Raw genomic sequence first — 23450 nt, 5'->3', positions numbered from 1 at the left:
TAGGCGTCCTTTGACACCTGTGCATTTCAGCCTGGCTGAAGTTCTGCCTCTGCAGAATGTCCTGCCTTTCTAGACCGTGCTTGTTTGCATGCACTTGACAGGCCTCTGGATAGGAAGTCATGTTGCTGGAGAAAGGCATCAGCACACATCCCAGCGGAAAGGAGGTGAAAACCGGGAGTCACCTCTGGAGGCAGGGGACAGTTGGACCTCCTCTGCTTAAGAGAACAAAATGAGAAAACTGAATGGGAAACTTAATTTCAATTGCTTCCGTGTGATGCTTTGCTGACCCGTTTAATTGAAAGATTCTTTCTCTTTTAATTCAGTTAAGAGGATTTTCTCTGTGCTCCGTCATGGGCTTGTGTTGGGTCCTGCAGGGAGTCCCAGAGGACCTGCTGTTTTTTTACGCCAGCCTGCGGAAGGGAGGAGGGCTGCTCCGTGTGGACGAGTGTCTGCTGACCTACCGGTACCACCCCCAGGCTGCCAGCTTGGCCGTGCACGAGTGAGGACCCCGCCACCCCTGCCTGGCTCCTGTCCAGTCCTGGAGTCAGTCAGAGCACACCCTCGGGGACACAGACACACACAGACACAGTGCAGACGCAGATGCAAGACATCTTTCACAAAACACGACACCAGCTAGCTGTAGCACTGGGTGGCACTGCCACCGGAACATTAGACCTCCAAACGTCAACCAACTCAGCTACAATGTTTAAATGATTTAGCGCCTTAGGAAATTACAATGCCAAGTCGACGCTCTTATTTAATTTTTCTTTCTGAGATTTTTCCGTTTTCATTGATGTGTCTTGCATCTAAGTCTCTAAATCGGTAAATGATTACACTGGTATTACCTACCTGACTATGGAACAGGGTGCAGAGCAGTAAAGCATACAGCACATTACGCCTCAAGGAGTTTGAAATTGCACAGTGTTTAGAGTGGCCAATAGAAGCAGAGCTAATTAAATGAGTAATGCATTTCTAATTCCACAGTCGGTTTGACAGAAGCATTGCACAGCTCATTAGACACCTTCTTCAAAGAGACGCCCAGCACCTAGTGGGTGCACAAAGCTAAGGGATTTTTTACGCAATCATAGACTCCTGTTAAACAGTCCTTAAACAAAACAATTTATGCTGGGATTATTTTGTTGTATCCATTGTATGAATGGAGAGCCTTAAAGAAATATGCATCATTATTTAGAACTGAAATAATCTATCCTGTCTTTTTTCAGTAAACATGAAATCTAGTGTTGCTCCGGACAACATTGTAGAGTACTCTGTGATGTGTTCACACTGTCCCCTGGAGCCCACCACATTCCAGGCTAGCAGTGGACTATTGTACAAAACCAGTGAATTAATTTGGCAGATATAAAAATTATTTGGGAAATGTACTGGTGAGATATGCTGAAGTGGGTTTTGTGTCCATGAGTGCAGTTTGGTTCCAGCTTGGTTTTGCTTCCCTCTGATGTGCTCATGTGCACCTCCTGCATGTATTAATGCCAGGTCAACAGCCTAGGCCAACCAATGCAATACAGGTTTGTCAGTGGTGTCCCCAGTCAAGGCCTGTTTTTCAAGCCCAGCACAATGCAAGTTTTCCAAGCAGCAGAGAAAGGTGACTTTCACGTTTAGTTTAACATATTACAGGGAACAAGGAACAGTTATTTTAATAGTAGCCCTATCAGTCACAGAGATGTTATCAGGAATGAGAAAGCAGGACCTGCTCTGGTCTGTGTTTAACAACCAAGGCTAGAAGTATAAAGAGCTATTTTAGTGTTCTATTGGAAGAACTATTCTGTGACTAACATCAAGCTGTTTAGCCTCTCTGTGAGTGTCTTTCAACAACATGATTTTTATAAACAAATATTTTAACTTTTTTAATAGTGTATGCCCTTGCAATATGGTCTTTTGTGTAGTAGTATTGTGTACTATATGGTGTGTGTGTAGTGTGGTCTGTGTTGTATAGTGGTGTTGTACACTATGTATTGTGTAGGGTGATTTGTGTTGTGCACTACATGTTGTATAGTGCTGTGCATTCTGTCGGTTGGTCTGTGTTGTCTACTATGAGTGTGTTCTGTGGGGTGGTCTGTGTTGTGCATTGTGTTGTTTTGTGTGTTCTGTGGGATGGTCTGTGTTGTGTAATGTGGTCTGTGCCCCTTTGCCCATCTCCATTGACATCCTTTCTGAAGAAAGACACTCTCTAATGAGCAACAGGAAACAGCTTTATATACAACAGAATAAACTACTTACGAAATGTTAATAGCCTTTGTTGAACCTCTGGTTAAAAACCTATCATTTTTTATGAGTTCCTTTTGTTTCTCTTTTTAATTTTCAAGCCATGCTTTATATTTACCATTTGTTGTGTTTAAAGAAAAGGTACACAAAAGGTGTTATTTAGGCCAGATCTTACTGTTGTGTTAAAGCAAGTGAGTATATGGTAAGAAATTTCCTTGTTTTTTCAGTAACGTGAGTCCCGTGTGATGCAGGATTCCCGTACTGTATACCTCTTCACTATACTGGAATCATTCCATGTTATTTTTGAACAGTTGAATTTCCTGTGCAGGATGATTGCCCCTGTGATCTGCCATGCTGTGCAGTTATTATTTGCCAGGGTACCTCACAATGAATTCTGATTTTTAGTCTCGCCAAGACATGTCACTTGCTGTAAAAACTTTCACAGGTCTCTTCTGAAGAAAAGCACCTGTAGCTTTTTTCCAAGTGCACTTTAACATCATTGCCATGTGTTATCTAGAATAATGGCTTCCCTTTATAGTCAAGATACGAACCACTGAGGATGAATCTGAAAGAGAAGAATGTGTTTTTGGGTACACCAGGATTATCCACCTGGGCGATGGCTGGTCAGAGAGGCAGAGATACAGGGTGTTGGTTCTGGAGCTGTGCTGTCTAAAGACATACTAACGCACAAGCACACTTGCCAAAAGAATGTGCTTTTCCTCTTTACTTTTAACCTCTTTTGATGTACTACGAGTCATAGTTTCTAATTTTATTTTTTCTTGTCTGTATATTTCCTGAGAAATTACCCTTGTGTTAAGTTTCACTTTAATAGAAACTGGTGTGTTGTGTTGCAACAACCTCAACAGGAACTACTGTAGAATTAAATTGGGTTTAACTTTTTTTTATGGAAAGGGTGTAGCGATAAACAGTATGATTCATATTATTTAGTATATTTATACAAAGACACTCATAGAGGGATGTTCTGTGTATAAATCGTATAGTAATTGTATAGCATTAGTGACCTGCTATATTCAGACAAGCAACCATGATACACTGGATTTCTCCCACTTTTCAACAAAATGTCTAAGTTCATAATATAGATATTTCACTTCTGTGTTAGTGTCTGAGTCAGGCCCTTCATATCCCTAAATCAGAGATGCAGAATAGGGATGTGTGTGTTTTGTCTGGGTTTTTGTCTTGGTCTGAAGGGATTGACATTACCTCTGTTTCAAGGTTTGTTAATATAGCAAAATGTATTGACACATTTTATTTGGATGGGTCGTGATATCACTCATTAGTGGAAGGATGGGGGGATCCTGCGATGGCTCTGCCTCAAGGGTTAGGTGTTTCCAGTTGCACAGAGAACACATCTCAGGTGTGGACTCTGCTTTTCCAAAACTGTTTCTTTAGAAACAATACTGTCTCTCCTACCAGATCGTTTTGTTTTACCTTCAGTAAATATGGTGCTTTACATCAAATACTAAGAAAACCTTGTTCATAATGAGGAAGGTGCACAATGAGAATAATAATAATAATAATAATAATAATAATAATAATAATAATAATAATAAACTTTATTTTATATAGCGCCTTTAAAGGTGACTTCTCAAAGCGCTTTACAGGATGACAATAACAATAAATAAGAAGAATACAACAATAAATAAGAAGAATACACAAGATAAGACACAATTACAAAATACAGAGGAGACCGTGGAAGGTGGTACTAAGAGCAGAGGGGTGAAGAGTGGAACCAGTTAAGTAAAGTCTTTTCTGAAGTAGAGGGTTTTGAGTCTGGCTTTGAAGGAGTGAATAACCCGGCGCAACAAGATTTTTTCATTCCTTGTTGCCCCTCTGAAGTCTTTATGCTCAAAGCGCTTCCCCGCTTCCACCAAGACAACAGCTCCTTCCGGGGAGCCGCTGGACAGAAAAATCCAAAGAGTTGCAATCAGTAGCCGGGACCTTTATTTATTACAGTTCTGTCCACCTTTTATAGTTTAACCAGCACATTAACAGTCAAGGTGTGTGTGGAACAAGAAGAGGAAAGGGGCGGAGAAGCTAGAAACCTGTCTTAAGGATTGCAGCGGTGCACTGATGACCGCAGCAAGTTCCATTTTCGACTTCGCCTTCCTGCCCTGTCTCTCCCTCTGTTTGTGCTGTCATCCTCTTTGTCAGGCTCAGCCCGACCGACAGGACTATTCAGTCTGCTAATTGAGCAAATGAAACATGTTTTGTCAAGTCCAATATCCTCTTACAAAACTCTTTTCAAGAGCAGCCTGAGATGCCTGTGTCTGTGTCAGTTTTCACCAAAGCATCGTACAGACTGGAGGTCCTGAAAGCCAGAAGTCCAGTACAGCCCGGAACATCCTAGCTGTTGTAAAAGCCTCAAATATGTTTTACAGCACGGGTGAAGCAAACAAAAAAAAATGATTTCCTAGTCACAGCTGTTCGCTCCATCCGTGTCCAGTCCAGGGCAATGGGAAGCAGGCAGAGCACAAAGACAGGCCCAGGATCGGGGTCCGGAAATAGTGATGGCAGGAACCTTGTGCTGGAAGTTTGATTTAAATCCATGGCTACATACTGCTCTAATTAAACTTGATCATTCGTGTGTGCATTTGACAAAATACCTAGGAAGGCACAGACCAGGCAGGGAGAGTGCCTTGCTATAGTGACGACTGTCGTCTAGATGAGCAACGCCCCTTGGTCCAGGCTGTGTTGAAATGTCCTAGGTCAACTTGCGGGCCTTTGGTCAGCCTTTAATATCTTAATCACTGATTGAAGTTACAGATTTCGCAGGAGATCTCCTGCGCACAGTCCTTAGTGTGACTGTCATTTCTAAAGGTGGCTCTGCAGGGCTGGCCTTCAGATCATCATAATATAGCAATTAAATTATTCTCATCTCATTTAAGTGCTAAAATGCCTAGTGGGAAAAGAGCCAGTTGGGATAACAAAGGCTAATTAAACTGAGGACTGAAATAATCCTGTCTGTGTGGATCAAAAATTGCATCCTGGCATTTCTAAAGTCTCCTTGTGTTGCGATGCCAGTTATTTAAACACTAACCTTCTTCGCTGAAGATTGTAGACAATTCCAATGGAGATGCTAATTCCCATCCCCGGTGTTAAATATTTGTAATTTTAACAAGCATTAAGGACACATCTCAACAAGGTGCTTTCATACCTCAAGGCCCACGCTTGTGTCTCGCATGTCTCTGTTTCTGAGATGGAGGTTTAGTGTCAAGGTACAGGCAACACCAGTTTCAGCAGCTCTTCAGTTTCTCAGACTTTCTGTGATGTGCAAGATTTGGATGATGTCAAAACTTTAAGTCCCCGAGCCTGCTGGAAAAATTGTAAACGCAGAACATGATGGCTGCTTTTTTCTTACAGATGTCTTCCTACAGTACCTAAAAAAGTAGACCTTGAAATTTGGTTCTGTATTCAGACTTAGAATTTGATTGAATCTTTGATTTCATCTTAAACTGAAAGTTCTGTCTAATACAAGAGCAGTATCAGAAAGTAGTGATCCCTACAGAAAGCTTCTCATACAGTGCATGGAAAGCAATTTACTTTGGAACGGATATATTTTGGCAACAGGGCTTGTTAAGTAAAGTTAATGGTGGAGGGGTCTGGTTGGCAATGCTACAGTAATGAGGTTGGACAGGGGATGGAGGTGGGATAGTCACATTATCACATGCACTAATCACATTGCATAATGACTAAAATCCCTGGGGAAGATCAGGACAAGTTTGTCCAGGAGCGAACAGCTCAGTCACATGGTCTGCAGGTACTGTATACAGGCAAGTTGAGGGAAGACCTTAGCACATTAGGACCTGACTAGTATATGTCAGAAAAATAGAGTTCTGCAATTTATTGGAAGCTTCACTTCGACACAGTATGGTTTTATAGGACCAAATTACTGATGATAACTGGACAACCATAATTAATCAGCTTGGGACGAATTCTTTACACTGGTCCTTGTTCATAAGATTTCTTATGTTTGGATGTTCTGACTCTGAAATAATAGAGCTGACGTGGCCAATTAGCAGATTCCTGCTCTGGCTGGACACCACTCCAGTCTCAGAGGAGCTGTCTAGTGGTTCAGTGGGGTTGTTTGTGCTGCCTTTGTGTCACAATCCAAGTTGTGCTATTATCAATAATAAGTGAAGAAGCTGCTTGCCTTATATGGAGCGATAGAGCAGTCAAGCGTGACTCATAAGAGCCTTGGCCTGCTGCTCAAAGCTGAGCAATCCTCAAGACAGGCTCAGTAATGATGATAGCAGCTCACTGGGCTCTTTCAGAGGCTGATTGCACAGGGCTTGGGGTGAGCGCCAGCAGCCCACGCCTTCTCTACACTTTCCAGGGTAACTCGCACTCCACAGCATGGCTCTCTGTCTCCCTGCTTCGCTCTGACTCTTTCTGTCCTTCTCTTTCTCAGTCCTCTGCCTGTCTGTTCCTCTCTCCGTCCCTGTCTCTGTCTGAAGTCCTCTGCTCCTGACTGCATGGACTCAGCCTCAGCCCCTGCGAGACTGGAGCCCTGATTCAGTGGACCTACTGTACAGCTCCAGCCAATTTGGGGCGAAAAACACAGTTGCTGTTGAATGTTCCCAGTCAGTTATCTAAGCTTGTAAAAAATGCTTTGGACTTTCAGTTATGATTATCTATGTTAAGACAACCGGACACATTCAATCCATTTTCCATTGATTGTTACAGTTATTTTTAAAGTTTTTATTTTGCAATAAGTGTTTATATTTCAGTGTGAATAAGGCCGTTGAGAACATATGTGCTATACAGTCAGTGTTATTTTCTTGTTGATTTTTGTGAATCCTTTCATTTCCTGGGTCTCACCTTAGAAGCAGCTGCAAATTGACTTGACCAATCAGTTCAAATGCTGCTCTGGAGATGGCTTCTGGTAGCAGGTGGAGGTGCAGGCAGATGTTCCCACACGTGTAAGAGCCATGTGGTGCTGTGAGCTCACAGCCTCGCAGCATGGGTACAGGCATCAGTTAGCATACTCTAATTCCAAGAAGGAATTTGTTAATCCTTTGCTCTGGGTGAGTTGCAAGTTTTACATTTTTATAGCACTTCAAAGAGGTCAAAAGTGTTTTGCATTAGATCCAGTTGATTGATATACAACCCAATTTTGTCATGTTCATTTTTCGTGCTCTCACATTACAGAGCTCTACTGTCCAGCTGTGAGAGAATAAGGGGAAATGTAGGTGTGGGGCTGTTGTAGTGCTTTTATTGTGGACTTACCTTACAATCAATGAACAGGTTTGTGTGTTTGGATGCACAGCGTTCAAATGAGCTGAAGTTGAGGGTGAACTTGAAGGCGAGGGCTCTGCATATGAATCTGTCCTGCTTCACATTCTCAGATGCGAACTCTGTTCTGATCATTCGCATGCAAACTTTTTCACTCTTACCACTTTTCAGATTTGCACTTGAACTCTAATACAATAAAAATAAAAAACGTGATTCTGAAGACATTTTCTCACCCATTGTCCTTTCGTTTGAGAATGGGGACTGTGTTATGGGTTGTAGGAGTTAAATGTCTTCTCAGTGAAATCACAAATGTATCATTCTTGCTGTATGTTAGCATGGAGTTGCCCCGTGTGGTGTGCAGCATCTGGTATCTCTCTGTCTTGGTCTCTTCACTGTCACTCTGCAGAAGAATGCTGGAAATTTCCAGGCCCCTGGCAGAATTTGTAGCATCTGTAGTACATAGTTCTGAGGGTATCTAATCTTGTTGTGAAAAATCCCCTCTGCTGTGTGTGAGAGGGAGAGGATTTCTGACATTCCTGAGGTTGCTTTAGAGAGGGCCTGTGTTCCCAACATGACACAGGCCTCTCTGAGGCTCTGACACTGGACTGAAGCGAGAAAACAAACCAGCTCCAGATGTTGCTGGGCTGGAGATGTTGATTCCTGGGCAGATTTTGGGACGGGGGGCAAAGTGGGGAGGAAAAGCATTTGGAAGGACACTGAGTTTGGACACGATGTCCGCTCTGGATAGGTTTATGTGCATGAATCAATTATTCCAGTATTCAAATTCAACCAAAAAGCTCACGTGAGTGATCAGAGGCAGGTATCTTCTATGTTAGATTTACAGTACATTCCCTGATGCTTCTTTCGAGCAGTGAATATTTATGGGCACCTGCACATCTTTAGGCCATCTGCTCACTTGTGCGTGTGCTGGAGTGAGTTGAGTTGGTTTCCTCAGGGAGGCCAATGAATGCAATTCTCATGAAGGGTCACCTTGTGAAGAATTAGGTGTACTTCTGGAAGTGTTTGAGATATTTTTAAGTGAATTTCTGTTATTCCAGAAGATGAATATGAAAGAAATATTTTCTTCCCCACACGCTTGGTGTGCGTTTAGCCTGATGAAGAGGAATAGTGCCCTGTGCCTCTGTGCTCCAGTCCTCCTCCCTGTCTGTGCATTGGCCGTGCTCAGTCACGCTGCCAGAGTGTGAAAGGAAGCAGAGTGAAATCAGCCCATGTGGGGTTTTCCACACTTCTGCAGCGTTTTAATTATAATCTCACTGTCAGCAGACTGCTCTCACTCTGACTTGTCAGGGGCCTGTGCTACTCAAGAGAATTTCAATCTGTTTTTTGGGAATTTATTTGAATTTCGAACAAACTTCTAAAAATGAGTCCCAAAAATAAATTTAACTGTACATGCATTTTTTTTACGTAATTTCTTACTGGTTATCACAAAGATTAAAATTATGTTATTAGGGGTCTTTTTTCCCAAAAATATATTTGGCATTGTAGTTGTGAGGTGGTTAAAACAGCACTCCAGCCTTGTAAAATGACCTCTTGTCACATCAATACACAGCCTCTAAAGACAGGGCAGAGCCTCTTGAGAACAGTCACAGCCTTTAAACAGTGGGCAGGACCTCGAGAGAGTAGTAGAGTGAGAAGACAGGGCACAGTGTCTTCCTGCAAAGAGGACAGGAGCTCCGAAATGTAATTGTTGCCAATTCCCAAGTCACAGAATGGGAGTTCAAACTGCCCTGATTATCAATGACCATTGGGTTAATTTTGTTTTATATTGAGAACAGCTGTTTCACTGTAATGTGTACAAGCCTTAAGTGGATGGATTCGGATATGTTGCAAAAACTCTCCTCATTGTTAATATTTGTTTCTGGCTTTTGTGTGGGTCCAACATCAGGAACAGGGCTATACCGAGTCTGTGGACACTAGTGTGCAGTTTCCTCCATGGCTGTGGGAATACAGTGAGACATGTAGCAACAAGGCTGGTTGCCGTGCTGTCCTGTGTATGGATGGATCACGAGAAAGGCTGCATTAGCAATCAGCACTCAGATTTCTTCCAACATTTTGTTCAGATGGAAGAAAAACAGATTTTTTCCAGATTAAAAAAAGAGCCATAAATTATGGGTTTCCTAACTCTTGAGTACAAACACATGGAATTGTCCTTTTTCCTTTATGTTGTGCAATGTAAAATAAGTAAAAAGAGCTTATTAAAGAAATCTGAGGAAAATAAGTTTACATCCATGCTTATTTTTTAAAATAAGCTTGAGCATGTTGCAAATACTGTTCCTAAATTGTATTTTCTGATATGAACTAAATTCCTCTTAGGAATTATGTGGAGTATGTAGTGACCGCTACTTCTGCTGGAGTGAGGCAGCGATCCGAGGGCTGTGAGGAGACCCAGGAGCAGATAAGGGGAACAGAGGCAGAAGAAACTGGCGCTGTGGTGTGTGTGCTACAGGCCAGAGGAGCCGGCGGTGTGGTGTGTGTGCTACAGGCCAGAGGAGCCGGCGGTGTGGTGTGTGTGCTACAGGCCAGAGGAGCCGGCGGTGTGGTGTGTGTGCTACAGGCGAGAGGAGCCGGCGGTGTGGTGTGTGTGCTACAGGCGAGAGGAGCCGGCGGTGTGGTGTGTGTGCTACAGGCCAGAGGAGCCGGCGGTGTGGTGTGTGTGCTACAGGCGAGGGGAGCCGGCGGTGTGGTGTGTGTGCTACAGGCCAGAGGAGCCGGCGGTGTGGTGTGTGTGCTACAGGCGAGAGGAGCCGGCGGTGTGGTGTGTGTGCTACAGGCCAGAGGAGCCGGCGGTGTGGTGTGTGTGCTACAGGCCAGAGGAGCCGGCGGTGTGGTGTGTGTGCTACAGGCCAGAGGAGCCGGCGGTGTGGTGTGTGTGCTACAGGCCAGAGGAGCCGGCGGTGTGGTGTGTGTGCTACAGGCCAGAGGAGCCGGCGGTGTGGTGTGTGTGCTACAGGCGAGGGGAGCCGGCGGTGTGGTGTGTGTGCTACAGGCCAGAGGAGCCGGCGGTGTGGTGTGTGTGCTACAGGCGAGAGGAGCCGGCGGTGTGGTGTGTGTGCTACAGGCCAGAGGAGCCGGCGGTGTCGTGTGTGTGCTACAGGCGAGAGGAGCCGGCGGTGTGGTGTGTGTGCTACAGGCCAGAGGAGCCGGCGCTGTGGTGTGTGTGCTACAGGCGAGAGGAGCCGGCGCTGTGGTGTGTGTGCTACAGGCGAGAGGAGCCGGCGGTGTGGTGTGTGTGCTACAGGCGAGAGGAGCCGGCGGTGTGGTGTGTGTGCTACAGGCGAGAGGAGCCGGCGGTGTGGTGTGTGTGCTACAGGCCAGAGGAGCCAGCGGTGTGGTGTGTGTGCTACAGGCCAGAGGAGCCGGCGGTGTGGTGTGTGTGCTACAGGCCAGAGGAGCCGGCGGTGTGGTGTGTGTGCTACAGGCGAGAGGAGCCGGCGCTGTGGTGTGTGTGCTACAGGCGAGAGGAGCCGGCGGTGTGGTGTGTGTGCTACAGGCCAGAGGAGCCGGCGGTGTGGTGTGTGTGCTACAGGCGAGAGGAGCCGGCGCTGTGGTGTGTGTGCTACAGGCGAGAGGAGCCGGTGGTGTGGTGTGTGTGCTACAGGCCAGAGGAGCCGGCGGTGTGGTGTGTGTGCTACAGGCGAGAGGAGCCGGCGGTGTCGTGTGTGTGCTACAGGCCAGAGGAGCCGGCGGTGTGGTGTGTGTGCTACAGGCGAGAGGAGCCGGCGGTGTGGTGTGTGTGCTACAGGCGAGAGGAGCCGGCGGTGTGGTGTGTGTGCTACAGGCGAGAGGAGCCGGCGGTGTGGTGTGTGTGCTACAGGCGAGAGGAGCCGGCGGTGTGGTGTGTGTGCTACAGGCGAGAGGAGCCGGCAATGCAGTTCAAATCCAAGAATTAAGTTGTAGCAAAACACAAGAAGAATCCAAAGGAGTAGTCATAGACAGTCAAGCAGGGTCCAAACCTAATTATAAAAGAAGAATGTAACAAGCATAGTGGTGATCTAAGAAGACACTTGAGGCAAAGCTCATGTCAGGAATTCAAAGAGAAGCTCAAGGTATGGAAGAGGGAAACTAGGGAGGCTCCAAGTAAACTCTATAACAGAGCTCACAGCATTTTCAGGGCAGACTTTAAGTAGTCTGATCCACCAGAGATGGGGAGTGTTTGAAAATAGCCCACAGGTGGAACAGGCTTCCTGTCTGATTTTGTAACCATGGCAACTGACTCTGATTTACAGGTGAATAGAGGTGCAACCACCTGCCATGCCAAAGCAAGCTTGCTCTGCACCACACCAGTGGGGCAGGCATGACAGAATAAACATGACAATATGAATAGGGGGTCAGGTATCAGTGTTGGTATAAATGTTTCCTGAACTTTGAGGAATCAACACTCTTAAAATTGTGGAAAATATAAAAACAATTCCAGATTCTGTTAGAACCATTCATCCTGCCCATAAAGATGCAGTGAGTCTTTCAAGAGATGCATGTGCAGCTGTTAGGTTAAACCATTGGTATAGCATGTGTTTCCAATTCAGTAAGATCACCTTTTTTGCTATTGTGAGAAAATTAAAACTGGAGATGGTTAACATGACACTTGAGCACTTAGACTGAGTGCCGGAAATGTCACAGTGAGTGACATTAACTCACTCGAGAAGCCTGCTGTAGAACTTAAAAGAGTTTTGTGGAGAGGAGGAGTCCCTGCTGGCTGGAGCCACAGGGTATCAAGTGCAGGGGCGAGTCGGCGTGAGTCACAGCCCCCAGCCCAGTCTGGGTGCAAGAGGCCAGCTTTCACACCTGCGCTGTATCTTTCAGCCCTTCGCAGGAATGTCCGCTTCAGAAAAAAAAACACACAGACTGCTGTTCCTGAAGCTGAACACAACTGCACTTAGACTGCAAAGCACTATTCTGTCTATGTGATAACTGGAGATTATGTCAGCATGAGAGAGACAGAATCTGTCAGGTTACTCCTAACCAACTTCTGCAGATAAAATCAACTTATGACTCCATCAGTGCCTGATGACACATATACATCCCTCCTTGTGCAACACCCAGAGCAGATGTCTCTGTGCACTGGTTGCAGGCAGGCAGGCTGTCAAGCTTCTCCCTGTCCGAAAGTAGAGTTGGGCCAGAGATCTGCACTTTTCTCCACAGGTCACTGTCTCACAGCGCTCACTCCACTCCAATGATACTCTCTCTTCCTCTCACTTCAGTCCATTGACTGTCCCCATTCTAACCCTTGACATTGTCTTACTCCCCTTCACTGGTGTAAAGACACTGCCGTCTTGGTCTGTCTCCCACAGCAACTTTCACCATCTCTTCCCTTTCTCCAGGGAGACAATCTGGAGCCACAGAGTGGTCTTCTTGCAGGAGCGCATCCTCTGCCAGTGGGATTCTTTCACTATCTGGAATGCTGGGAAACAGGGGCGCAAGCTGTACCGCAGCCTGTCCCCAGCTAATCAGAGCAAGGTGAGGGGGTGTCAAGCAGGCTGGAAGGGAATCCTCTTAAAGAGGATGCTGTTCAATCGGGCTTCATTCTCTTAGAATAAGGAAATAAGGACCTGGAAACAGCCATAGCTTTGGATTTAATTGTTTGTTTGGCAGAGGAATTGTTGTGGAGAAGTTTGTGATACTTACAGTGACAAAAAGGAGCTCCTTCTGTGTCTGGGTCTGTGTGGGCTTGATGAATGGAGCACTGAAGGGGGAGCTATGATTGGCTGCAATAAACACTTCAAATGATCCCCCACAGACATCTGTGCTGTTTATTCTACCAATCATTCGGAAAACCAGAGGGTGCTCAAAGAACAATATTTATTGTGGCAAGCAGCTGTTTAAATAAAAAAAAATCATTGAAAAAATATTTTTTCTTAAAGTTCTTGGTCCATGGCAACTTTGAAATACTTCCATATTGAAATCTTATACATGTGGTGACAAACAAATGATGGACCATCTATCCTTTCATCTCGTCCTGAGTCTCAGAGCTCAGGGGAGCGCAGACACAGTGCCTGAGGGCTGTGGCTAAAATTAAGATGGATGAAAGGTGGAGAGAAAAGCACAACCTTGCAAAACAGATTTTAACAACTGAAAGCATTACTCAATACTGGTGTAATACTGAAAGTATTACCTCAATACTGACACATACAGCCTCCCATCTGCAAAGTGTTCTTTCAACTAAACATTCACTTGAACATTAACTTTGTAACAATAATTTCACATACAATCTAAAGTGAAAACACGTCTCTCTTTCAAGCTGGTTTTAAATAATAGTCCAGCAGTCCAGCATTCCTCTGGAATGTATTGCAACAAGAGGCTTTGAGTTTCAGAATCATCTTCAATATTCATATGTTGAGTATTATGTTTTTAAATTTGCTTTTCAGGTCATTGCCTTCTGTGATGTTGATGAAAGTAAAATAAAGAAGGGCTATTACACCTATGAGGATTCGAAGGTGGGTCTTGTTTCTGTGTATCAGTAATGTTCTTTTGATCAGAGCTCCTCAGCACTAATACCCTGAAGTGTTATGGCAAACCTTTGATTTTACATTAAATCCATAGTTGCTGATCTGAAACTTATAGGTCTGATATCAGCTGTGTATTATTGATATCACTGAAACATTTATAATACATTTTAAAATCTCTAAAATCACACCTCCTTACAAATTCTTTGTGATTTATTCAATTGTCAAAAATTTGAATTTTCTGAAACTTAGAAAAAGATTCTGTGATATCAAGAAGGTGAAGGTTGATAAAAATGAAACTTCTGATTTTAGAAATAATTAATATAAAAAAACACTTAGAATCACTATATCACATTATTTTTTATATATACACCTGGTTTGGAATCACGAATCGTTTGTTTTTCACGTCTCCAAACTCCAGAACCGCACACAGGGGAGAGTGAGGAAGTGTGGGCAGACTCCTCCTACCACTCTCCTTTGAGCCAATCGGCTTTTAACACATCACCAACAGCACCACCCCCGAACCAGAGGTTTCGTGCTGATTGAAGGAGAAGCATGTACCTCTCCAAGGGCATCGTGTGCCTGCAAGTTCTGTCACTGCTACAAAAAGTCCAGTTTTTGATATCTGGTATAACGTTTTTGGAATCAACAATTTAATTAATTGTATGTCTAATATCAAAAATGTAATCCCTCATATTTGAAATTAAATCTGGATTTAATGTCTTGCCATACAATGTATACAATGAGTAATGAGTCCCTTAGTTCTAGAAACTTATATTTCAATGTGTGTAGACAGAGCTGCTTTCAGTTACAGTACTTGTAGCTCTCGCAGAAGGAGATTGTGAATAGTGCTGAGCTTTTCTGTCACTGATCGTACAAGAAGTCCCATGAAGCTACAGCAACTGCTAGGAATGCACAAAGGAAAACCCAAGATTTATTTAGACACACTTAGATTGAGAGAGTACTATTGAGTTTAATTTCATTAGACCAGCCAGTAGAGCTTCTAATAATATCATAGTTGCATCCCGAGATTTGTTACGCAAACACTCTCTCCAATGTGGTTGGGCTGCTGGCCAAAATAGAAGTTCATTATTTTTCCACTCTTTGGTAATTGTGGCTACTCTGGTTCTACTTGTGTATCCATCAGGGCATATCACTAGAGGTGCAGGATTTCGTCATGTGACCTATAGAGATAACTCTTTGTTAATTCAGGTACAACATAAGCACAGCTGACAGCTGACAGTGCGCACTCTACTCTCTTATCTAGGAGAGGCCCAAGCCCAGAATTCCAGTCAAGCACTTCAGAGATGCCTCTCCCCCGTTCATCATCTGCGTGAAGCTGGTGAGTGGAGTGTGAACGCTGTGTCAACGCCCAGCCGGGGGGCACAGAGCTTGGAGTGGGGAGGGGAGAGAGAGGCTGCAGAGACGGTCACCATCTTCTCCACTCTCAGGTCACACCTCTCTGCCCCCCGCCTGCTCTCAGCCCGTCTGTATGAGCTCAGCACAGCCCAGACCTGCACAGCTTCGATTGTTTCTTCCACGGAATCTCACCACGGGGATGGTGGCACTGGGCCCATGTAATTTATTTACTCTGGAGTGGGCAGTCAGCATTTTGCCTGCATTTCATCTGCAGCATTCCTTAGGTTTTTTAAACATTTTTTTTAAATATATTTTTATGCTTGAATTTGGGATTGCTTGTCCTACTTTTCTAAATGCAGATCATCCCTATCTGTGATGTAAACAGTCTAATTCCTGTTCTAGAATTCAATATTCACAAGGTTAATAACACAAGCTCTCAGTAAAAACAAACTGTGTGTGTGTGTGATCCTTTGGAAGTAGAGAGCGACTCCCTGGTTCTGTGGTCAGTCTCGGCGCAGTTTCAGTGCAGAAACCGTGATTGCAGCCCAGACCACGATGGGAAGTGATGCGAAACCAGGTCAGACCTGCAGAGGAAACTGAGCCACACGGCTGGTCTGTGGTGAGGGCCTGTGAGGCAGCTGCTGAGCCAGAGCTGTTCTCCTGACTACTATTTTTATCGGCAGCTTAACCCACCCTGCGCAAAGACCACATCACAGGCCAGCCAGCAGACAGGGCACTAATTGCTACTAATTGCATAATTACACTTCCTCGTGTTTGGCATTGAATAGCTCTTGCACAGAGCAGAGGAATGCTAGGCAGGAAATCAACATGGAGACTACATGCCTTCTGTGCTCTCTGTGGGTGAGGCCAGGGTGGCTGTGCAGGATTGTGTAGGTAATTGTCTTGGTCTCTGCATCTTAAAGTCCACTTTATAGTGCTTACAACTAACAACCTTCAAGTAACAGACTTCTCAAAATATTGTAAACACTGCAGCATCTCGTCAGGTAAAACATGTATTGCAGTTATTTTCATTGTTCGTTGAAGTATTGTTGTTCTAGATATATTACTGGTGGTAGCAGGAGAGTTGTATTATTTTTATAATTACAGTAATTAGTAGCAGTGCATTAGTAGTACAGTAGTTGAGGTTAGTAGTAATAGATGTCTTTGATCAGTATTAGTTCTAGAACTGCACTGTCAGTGTGAGCCGAGGTGCTTCTAGCTGTCTGAGAGCTGATGGGATGCAGGTCTCCACAGAGCTGGATTACTCCACTGGAATGTCAGTGGGCAGAAGGAAGAGCTTCTCCAGAGCACACAGCTGGGAGAGGCTGGCTGGGTCTGCCCTGCATCACTGACACCCTCATTTCTCTTGTGCCTCAATACCCAGTTACCTCCAGGAAATGTACAGTATAAAGAAAACCTACAGTGTGAAGAAGCTGCTGTCCGCACTGAAGCACTCTTCCAGGTTGAACAGCAATTATAACCTTATAGAGAGCTAATACAGGCAAAACACATCACCTGTAACCTAGTGTAGCAGCAGACAAACCCAGCTGGAGATGTTATACTCATACAGGGCATGACGCAGACGTTCATGCAGACAGATGATGTTTGCATTGTTTTTGTCTGTTTTAATAAGGAAAAACTGGGCAATGCCTCTGCTTTGGTGTGTGGGGGGGTGATTTTTCCAATAGGACTCTGGAAGCTCTGGAAGTGCTGCGCTGTGTCCGGCATTAGTGAAAATGTGAAAATGAGATTCCTCAGAAAGCCCAGGGCGGAAGGAAGCTACTCATCCTGAAAGAAGAAGTGTGTTTGTGGGGTGCGGTTTAGTGTACCATTAGACATGGGTGTTGTCATTTCACTTTTTTTTCCTTTTAATATATTATCGGCAATTATTTTTCCTCTTTTATGACAATTGAGAGGGCTCAGCATTGAAAGACGGCTCTCTGAAGCCACACTAGTGAAGTGTGGCAGGGAGGAGACATGCCTCCTCCCAGAGAGAGACCACTCTTCAGGTGCAGGCGAGAGGAAGCCCCAGGACCAAACCGCCTCGTCTGGTTGCTAGTATTTCATGGATTCAAGGCCAGAGGTTCTCCTTGTCCCAGTCCTAACAGAGTCCAGGCTGTCGGCTTGGACAGCCTGGCTGGGTGTGGTGTTCCACACTCCCACAAGCCCCCTGTTCTCGGGTGTAAACGTGCTTTTGTCCTTTGCTTTGGGTTCTGCTGTCAGTACTGAAGACGTTAATTGGGTTGACTAGTCTAGTTCTCATTATTAATTATATAACCTTACATTATATAATTATAGAGGTAAGGCTAATTGGTTTGTAATTACTAGGTTTGGTTTTATCACCTTTCTACATTATCAAAGTCCGTGATTTTTGCCCTGGCTGACTGTTGAAAGAGTGTCACTAGTGGCCTAGGAATAACATATCATGTCCACCTTTTGAACCCCTGCTCTGACTGTACTTGCTTCGTGTCCGTGTCTCCATGTACTCTGGGTATGGGCACCGCATGGCTTTCTTCTGTGCTGCAGGACCAGTGCTTGGCTTTGAGAATAGTCAGCCTAGCAGGTGCCTGGCCAGCAGCAGGTAATCCTGATACTAATGACTGGCTTCAGCCAGCCAGGCAGGCAGCATCCATAACTGACCCATTACCACTCACATCGCTAATGGCCGAGGCTGGACTCATCCAGCACGTTGCTGAGGAAGCCAGTCAGCAGACTTTCCCTTTTCCCTTGTTTTTTATATGAGCCAGTGAGCTCACCCCCTGCAGAGATAAATACTCTGTTATGATGTATGACCCTGCATTCCTCCTTCGAGTTTATATCTACCAGATCGGCCAGAGATTGATGGGCTCCATAAACTTTGGAAAGGTAACAAACAGCTTGAAGGTATTAAGTTGTAATATTCCACGGACATCTGAGAACTATTGAGCTTAACCCACAGTCAGCTGAAGAGGGGCTGAATTACACTGTCAGCATTCTTTCTCTGATGGACTGTCATGCTTTTTTACCAAGATGTTTTGTCTTTGAGAGGTTGTGTGAGTCTATGAAGAGAAAAATAAAAGGCCAACAGTCAAGGCTTTGACTGCAGATAGTGTTCTCTAAATTCATACAGTACCTGTATATATATTGCACAAAAAACATTCAGTTTAAATTTAAAAATGGCATGAAACTAACACTTCATCCTTAATCTGCATCAGGTCTCACAGATCCCTCACATCCACATGTGATCAACAGTCCAGTTCTTGTGATTCCTTCGCCTGTGATAAATGTGTACCACACTTTAACAGCCAAAGTAGGGCTCTCAAATAACTCGATGAATGTTTGCACAGAACCCAAATATAATACCTAGCAAGTGTGTAAGATTATAAAAAGGTTGGTGCAGAGACCAAGTCACCATCAGTAGGACACCACAGGAAGTAGGGGTGAATTAAATGAAAGTAACTGCCTAATCACTTCACGAACAGCTAACTGACTGGGTGCCCTGGACAAAGCTTGTTCCTCCCTGTTGTGTAAAACATTACTGGCTTCACGCAGTGGTGTCATAAAAATGTGACACCCTGACACCCTGGGTCTCACACTCAGGGCTCCGATATCTGTGTTGTGCTCAGCTCTGTGAAGGGCAGGAGGCTCTACAGAGCGGAGGGGACTTTTGCTGTGACTAGGAACGCTGTTATTGTTGCTGCTTCCTGAAGCTCTTGTCGTTTTTCTTCAGTTAGCTGATTTCTTGTAAGCATTGCGTGGCATCTGGAAGTACCACTGAATCACCTTTGTGGTATTTTTTTATAACAGATTCTTTGAAAGATAAAACTGTGAAAGAGACTTATTTGACATCTCATAGTTGTTGTAGAGGAAAACTTAACTGCTTAGCTCAGCAGAAACCATTTATTTTTTGCATTTCCTCTTTTCTTCACGAGATTGACAGCCGGTTCCTGGGCAGCCCACACAACCACCCTCGTCCCAGAACCAGGGATCAGCTCCCGCTGCCATGGTTACAGTGCAGGATATCAACAGAATTGATTGATAAAATAATCCGGAGAGAAACCATCAACGAGCTCATGAGACTAAAATCCAAACAATAAGATGGTTCTCTCCTCTTTTTGGTGTTTCTTATTATAAGGGAAAAAAATAAGGAGGTATATCTACTGCTGTGAATCAGCAGGCTGACATAGTTCCCCAGTGAAAGATGCTTCTCTGTGTGCCGGCTTTTTTCAGCCTGGAGTGATTTCATTAACTGGAAACACAGTGATTTTCCCCGCTCTTTTTTGCTTTGTTTGATATGCAGATTTTTTCTCCCTTTCAGGATATGACAGGTGGAGTTTTGGAAGACAACCTGCGCTCTCTTAACCTGAAAGAAGGGTTAGACTACTATCATTTCAACTGAAGAAAGAAAAAGGAAGAAAGGGAGAGAGTAGGGCTTGGAAATCCAGAGAATACAGCACTATGGATTCCACAGTGCTTGGGGAGTGAGGAGAGTCTGGCTCTGCAAGAAAGACTCCTTTCTTGCAGAGAGCACCTGAGCTGAGTCCTGTCCCACCAGAGACAGACAGCAGCACACCAGAAACACTATATCCAGGCCACCTCCGTCCCTGCGAGCTGGACTCAAGACAAAATGAATGTGCTTGAAAATGAATAAGACTATAGTGCATTTTTTACGTTGCACGCAAACGTTACTCAAACAGATTACTAAATTACCCCCTCCACTCGCCTGCCCAGTCAAGCGATGTCATCTCTCCAATGCAGAACATTTGGATGGACGATTATGCTGATGTTCTGTTGTGCTCATTAAACAAAATAAAAAGCTTCAAAGTCTGATGTTCTGCATCTGTTAATTAGCTCATAGGTTCCAAGATGAGGATGAAACCAAGATCACGTGGTAGAGGCTACCCCTTTCTCCCCAGACTTGCTGTTTCTGGCTTCTAGCAGAGCTGTTTATTTTATGGGGATATGAAAGTGTAGAGTTAACAAAGGACCAAAAGACAAACAGCAGAGTCTTCCGGCTGGGGGGAGCAGAGCTACAGGTCTGAACAGAGTGCCTCCTTCATCATAACCGGCTGCACCTCCTGAGAGCCTGCAGGTGCCACACAGAGCAGCACTGACAGCCAGGCGTGATAGATGTTTGTTATTGAGACACTCGAGTTGTGTCATCGCAGTCAAACGGAACGAGCGCTCTGTGTTCAAAGGCCAGAAAGCGTGCCAAGAGCAAAACAAATGGTGTCACAGGCAAGGCGTACAGAGCAGTAATTTGAGCCAGAAAGAAACTGTTTCGCTGACTCCTGTTTCTCAGGTTTGGCGAGTTACTGCTCCTGAGCTGAAAAACAACCTTTTCCACTTTTTTGTAAAATTATTTTCAGGACAGACTACTGTGGAGGTTGTTATTAGCAAACATCTGGTGTTTTAGATGGGAAAGAAGGAAAAGGCATGGCTGGGTCTGAGCTGCGATTTCTCATCCCCACACTCCCAGCGTCGCCGTTCTCTGGCCCCGCCGAGTGCGAGGAAAGGCCTCTCGCTCCTCCCGTGCTCTTGAGAAACTAAACAGCAGCGTTCGTTAGCATTCTCTGCATTCATGTGAAGTGTAATGTAATGTGAAGTCAGACATTGCAGCCCATACTCTTCCTGGAGCTTGGTCATAGGGCCATTGTAGGGGCACGTATTCACATGTGCAGTATGCATCTGCTTTGTAAAACCCCAGACCAGACGGACCGAGCCAGCGCCTGCAGTTGAATGCAGTCAGACCAGGCATCCAGACTTGCGGATGTCTTGTGTTCCTTTGCTTTCTGAGCATCCCGATGTGTTTTCAGAAAAATCCAGAGAAGGCTGGACTGTGACACTGGCATGAATCTTCAAAGGGTGCCAGTCTTCTGCTGTTACACCCCCACCAATGCAGGCAGTCTGGAGCTGAGGCTTTCCCTGTGCCTCAGTTTACCCTGCTGCTCCACACAGCCTGGAGACAGACAGCCTGAGAAAACTATCACGTCGAGTTGTCACTTTGTCTCCAGTTAGCATTGGTTTGCCCCGTCTCTGTGTTTACATTCCTGTTACTTCCCTGCCAGCTCTGGCCAGCTCTCAGGAAAGGGCTCTGCTGTCACTCACATCACCGTGGAGACTGAGGGCAGTTCAGCGGGAAGTCTGGGGGAGGAGGGCGAACCAGGTGACCAGGCGGCTCACGGGGACTTTCACAGCTTTCTGCTTCACACCAGAATTTGTTCTTAATTAGTGGAAATTGATTTAAAAAGTGGTAAGATGTTTTTTTTTTACCTAAATTTGGGGTTTCAATTAGGATCTATTTTGAAAGACAATATTGAGCAAATTTTCCACTGGGACTATAGGAATGCTTTGAAGATGGTCATCTAAAAGTGCCCAAGCACAGCTCCCTGGCAGCAGTGAAGTCAGCAGCATTGGGTGATGTACAGCCAGGCAGTAGCTCCTGTGAATGACGTGTAGCCTGAGCTGTATTGCTCAGGGTTTAAGACAGGTACAAGCCAGCTCTGCATGTATTGCTTATTTGGTGCAAGAAAGGAAGAAAAGAAAGGGTGACTAATCTACTTGCCTGCGTCAGTGTATGAGCCCAGTGACAGCAGACTCTGCTCAAACCTTCCTCCAGACAGGATGTTTGAATAACGCCCAGGTGACACAGACAGGTTAAAGAAAGACATGTAGCTCTAGGGCGCTGGTCAGACCTCAGGGCTTCTTCTTACATTTATAAAGAGTGAGCAAAGTGGGGGATCAGTGACAAGCAGCAGCCCCTCAGCCTGAGAGATATTCTGGGGATCACATCAGAAACGACTTCCTTGCACCTGTGTCTTTCTTGGTGCAACATCGAACGTGTCACTAAACACCATTCCCAATACCGTTCCCCACCTGGATGTAAAATATCCTATTTTCCAGAATGAGGAGAGGAATCGGACACTTCTCAGAGCTGCCTGAAGAGTTTCAGGTCAGAAAAATAGATGACAAAACAATGGAGGCATTTTGGCTCCTCTTGCTCAATCCCTTGCGAGTAGCTTAATGATCCAAGGATCTTGTCCAGATGATTCTTGAAGGATCCCAAAGAAACGGCTTCAACCACATCCCTGGGTAGTTCATTCCCTCAACACTCTTTCTGACAAAACAAGTGTCTCTTGCTTTCAGCTCTAAGTGCTGTTCTTGTTCATTTCCACTTCACTTTCTAATTTTCATCTGCAAGAGGGAAATGCCCTTCGTTGCTCGATTATTGACCGATCAAGCTAGCGGGTTTTATTTGACAGCACTGTCCCAGGGTGAGCGGGAGCAGGGCTCAGCACAGTGCTTCATGGTGGTGCTTCATGGTGCCACCATGTGGGCTTTACTGTTAAACCCAGAAGAAAGGTTATAAATGAGAGGAGCTCTTTGGGCCATCAAGCTCTTTTGGTTACTAGTAGCCGATTGATCTGATCTCCGAGAATCTCACCTTTTCTGGGAGTAAGCCAAGGTATCAGCTTTGACAGCATGGCTGGAGTGCTTGTCACAGACTGCCGCAGCTTGTTCTGAGTTTTATATTCCATCACGTGCCAGTAGTGTCCACTTGTGTCCTCTGGTTGTGCTTCACTGTTGATCCTATTGAAGTCCACTGGACTGACTTTGTTTCTGCCTTTGAGGACTGTGAATACGTGTACCAGGTCCCCTCGAAGTATTTTCTGTTCAGGATGAGAAATGGTTCACTTCCTTTACGCTGTCAGCGTAACACTGTTATTTACGCCCAAGAAAGTATCTGCTCGCTCTTCCTCCTGGAGCCCACTGTACATGCAGAAGATGTGAATGATACATCACCTTCAACAACCTGTGTCTTTTTTATAGCTTCTACAAGGTCAATGTTTCCCAGTTTATATCTACAGTTCTCGCTACTTGCATGTAACAGTTTGTCTTTCATGCCATGAATCAGATGTTTGTCCAGTCCTGAATGTGGTCTAAGTCTTTATGGACTTTCTCTTCAGCTTCTGTAATGTTTTTAATTCTCCCTTTTCAGTATGTTTACCAGCTATACCAAATATTTCAGTTCAGTTTTGCACAGTAAATACATAAATATTTACTATATTTATTATAATATTATATTTTTTATGTTTTTATACTCACAGATATACCCGTGTAGTGCTTAACGTATAACTGTTCCGTTTTATTCCAATTACGATGAAAACGGAGTTC

The 23450-nt window shown here is 44.8% G+C and overlaps 1 protein-coding gene across 5 annotated transcripts in view; it reads left to right on the top strand.

Moving 5' to 3' along the window:
• b3gntl1 (UDP-GlcNAc:betaGal beta-1,3-N-acetylglucosaminyltransferase-like 1) overlaps nucleotides 1-20102 on the top strand; it is a 67889-nt gene extending 47787 nt beyond the window's left edge. For all 5 annotated transcript variants that reach the window (XM_069194690.1, XM_015355920.2, XM_006635516.3 and 2 more), the window contains 5 exons: nucleotides 375-499; nucleotides 12816-12951; nucleotides 13860-13928; nucleotides 15205-15279; nucleotides 19594-20102. In XM_069194690.1, coding sequence (XP_069050791.1) covers nucleotides 375-499; nucleotides 12816-12951; nucleotides 13860-13928; nucleotides 15205-15279; nucleotides 19594-19674 — 486 coding nt within the window. In that variant the 3' untranslated portion in view covers nucleotides 19675-20102. The remainder of the gene's footprint in view (nucleotides 1-374; nucleotides 500-12815; nucleotides 12952-13859; nucleotides 13929-15204; nucleotides 15280-19593) is intronic.
• Nucleotides 20103-23450: the final 3348 nt, after the last annotated feature.

Source organism: Lepisosteus oculatus, chromosome 9 (assembly GCF_040954835.1).
Source record: "Lepisosteus oculatus isolate fLepOcu1 chromosome 9, fLepOcu1.hap2, whole genome shotgun sequence".
NCBI classification, from domain to species: Eukaryota; Metazoa; Chordata; class Actinopteri; order Semionotiformes; family Lepisosteidae; genus Lepisosteus; species Lepisosteus oculatus.
The sequence above is the reverse complement of the archived record's forward strand: the minus strand, read 5'-3'. Positions and strand labels throughout refer to the sequence as shown.